This window comes from Ahaetulla prasina, chromosome 5 (assembly GCF_028640845.1).
Source record: "Ahaetulla prasina isolate Xishuangbanna chromosome 5, ASM2864084v1, whole genome shotgun sequence".
In the NCBI taxonomy this organism is placed as follows: domain Eukaryota; kingdom Metazoa; phylum Chordata; class Lepidosauria; order Squamata; family Colubridae; genus Ahaetulla; species Ahaetulla prasina.
The window spans coordinates 65,472,307-65,475,042 of record NC_080543.1 but is presented as its reverse complement, the minus strand read 5'-3'; the positions used below and the strand labels follow the sequence as shown (position 1 = coordinate 65,475,042).

The following is a 2,736-nucleotide window of genomic DNA, read 5'->3' as shown; positions in this document are numbered from 1 at the left end:
GCTTTTATTATTGGTGATATTTTGTTCTTCCCTTGCCTTTCCATAATTGTTCACTCCTAATTGGTAACAGAGTTTCTTTTAGAGGTACCTCAGTCTCAGTGATGCTGTATTGTGCAAGGGCAAAAATGGATGCTACTGAGATTGCAGTTGTCTTGTGCTTCTGGCTGTCACTCTTCCCAGCAAACTTGGAAAACAATGACCACAAATAATTGCTGCAGAAATGACTCTCTGTAACTTGAGAAAGAGGAAGACAAATGGACTTAATTAGAGCTCCCTATCTGGGCTGCAACTATCCAAATGACTAGTAGATGGCAGCAAAGAATTGGAATCATTTGTTTTACCAGCTACTGGGAACCAAGTACTGATCTTCTGGATGGTTGCAGCCCATATGCTATAGTGCCTGTAATGTATCTTTAAATGGTTTCGGCGGGAAACAAGCACGTTGCTGATTGGTTAAAGCCGCCGGTTGAACAGTATATAAGGAGAGGTTTTTCCCCAGCCCGGTTGCTGGGTTCACCATATATTAAAGAGCTGTTGTCACTATCCTGGTCTCCAGCCTCGTTACTTCCCGAACATAACACTGGCGACGAGGATGGGATCTCGAGGCTAAGAGCACCAGAACGAGCTGAACACATGGAAGAACCGAACCCAGCAAACTCAGGGCAGAAACGCGGAGATGGCCAGCTACACTCCGCCCGCGCCATTTGACCCAGCCAGGGAGAAATGGGGAACGTACATGACCCGTTTCGAAAGCTTCCTAGAGGCAAACGAACTGCAAGGAGTTCCAGACAACCGCAAACGGGCATATTTCCTGAGCCACTGCGGTCCTGAGGTCATCGACATCGCGGAAGCCCTGGCAGAGCCAACGCCGGTACAATCGGTATCGTGGCAAACTCTTCAAACTCTATTGAAGAACCATTTCGCGCCAACACCGTCCAAATACGTACGGCGTTTTGAATTTGGAGAGCGCAGACAGCAAGAGGGCGAGTCCATCAGCGAGTACATGGCCGCCCTGAGGAAAGCCTCCAAAGATTGTGGGTACCGAGATTTGGACGAGGAGCTGCTAGAGCAACTCATCCGTGGGGTCAGAGACATGCGTTTGCGGAGGCGGCTGCTATCAAAAAGCAATCTAACGCTGGCAAACGCTCTGGACGAAGCCAGAGCTCATGAGATGTCCACCCAAGCAGCGGAAACCCTACAAAAGCCGCTCACGCCAACGGCGAGCGCGAAACCAGCCCCGGTCCACAGCGAAGAAATCCAGACCGAATCAGACGGCGAGGATGAGGAAGGAGTTTGCCTCACCGAGAGAAGGGGCAAAGAAGACCGGGATGAATGCGGAAGTTGCGGAGGGCAACACCAGCGTCAACGATGCAAGTTCAAGGACGCTACATGTCGGCGGTGCGAGAAGAAGGGGCACCTGGCTCAAGTCTGTCGAGCACCCCAACCTTCCCGCCGAAAATTCAAACCGACCAATCAGAGCGCAGGATCGGCAAGGCGACCCGCGATTGGTCAAAACAAAAAGGGCGCGAATTCAAATCGAACGACCGTGATCATAGGCCGTGCAGAAACCCGCGTCGAGAAGAAAATCTTCACTAAGCCCAAAATTGAAGGAGTGCCGTGCCGACTAGAAGTGGACACCGGGTCAGCGATCACAATCATGTCCTGGGACACTTTTGCGAAAGCTTTGCCGAGAATCGCCAAACGCAAACTGCAAACACAACGGTTACGAGTGCACGACTACCAAGGGAATCGCATCCCTGTTCGAGGGACCACCTCCGTCCGCGTCGAGTACGGACCACACAAGAAGACCCTGCCCATCACGATAGTCGAAGGGACCCTGCCAAGTCTGTTGGGACTAGACTGGTTCCGCGCATTGGGCATGGGAGTGACTGGCATCTACAGAAGTGACTTTAACCTAAAAGACACACTCATGAACGAGTTCGAAGATGTCTTCAAGGACTGCCTGGGCAAGTACAAGGGGACCCCTATTTCCTTCAATTTAGACCCCCAGGTAGCCCCCATTAGGTTAAAGGCAAGGAGAGTCCCTTTTGCCCTTAAACCCAAGATTGACAAGGAGCTAGACAAGCTCATCAGTCAGGGGATTCTGGTGCCAGTCGATCACGCAAAGTGGGAGACGCCAATCGTCACCCCAGTGAAACCAGATGGGTCAGTTAGAATCTGCGCTGACTACAAGGCGACGTTAAACAAAGCCTTACAGAAAAGCGCTTACCCGGTTCCCGTGGTGCAACACTTGCTGCACTCGCTGGGGCAAGGGAACGTTTTTGCCAAGTTAGATTTGGCTCAAGCCTATCAACAACTGCCCGTAGACGCCAACACAGCCGAAGCCCAAACGATTGTGACCCACCGAGGTGCTTTCAAGTGTACCCGGTTACAGTTTGGGGTGAGTGTGGCACCTGGGCTATTCCAAAATTTAATGGAGCGACTTCTGCAAGGGCTCCCGGGGGTAGTCCCCTATTTCGATGATGTATTGATATCAGCCGAAAATTTAGAAGAATTGGGGGAGCGGTTGAGAAAAGTTCTGGGCATTTTCCGGTCAGCCGGTCTAAAGGTTAAAGTGAATAAATGCCAGATTGGGGTAGAATCCGTAGAGTTCTTGGGCTACAGAATAGACAAGCAGGGAATTCACCCCACTGAAAGCAAGGTCAAGGCAATACGAAAGGCTCCAGCGCCCAAAAACAAAACAGAGCTACAGGCATTCCTGGGTCTAGTCAATTT

At 51.1% G+C, this 2,736-nt stretch overlaps 1 protein-coding gene across 1 annotated transcript; it reads left to right on the top strand.

Annotated features, from left to right (window-relative positions):
- Nucleotides 1–1,281: 1,281 nt before the first annotated feature.
- On the top strand, nucleotides 1,282–2,500 carry LOC131199594 (uncharacterized protein K02A2.6-like; the record flags this gene model as incomplete). Its single annotated transcript, XM_058185533.1, has 1 exon — nucleotides 1,282–2,500. A coding segment is annotated over exon 1 (843 nt), but the record flags the coding sequence as incomplete, so codon positions are not given.
- Between the last annotated feature and the right edge of the window lie 236 nt (nucleotides 2,501–2,736).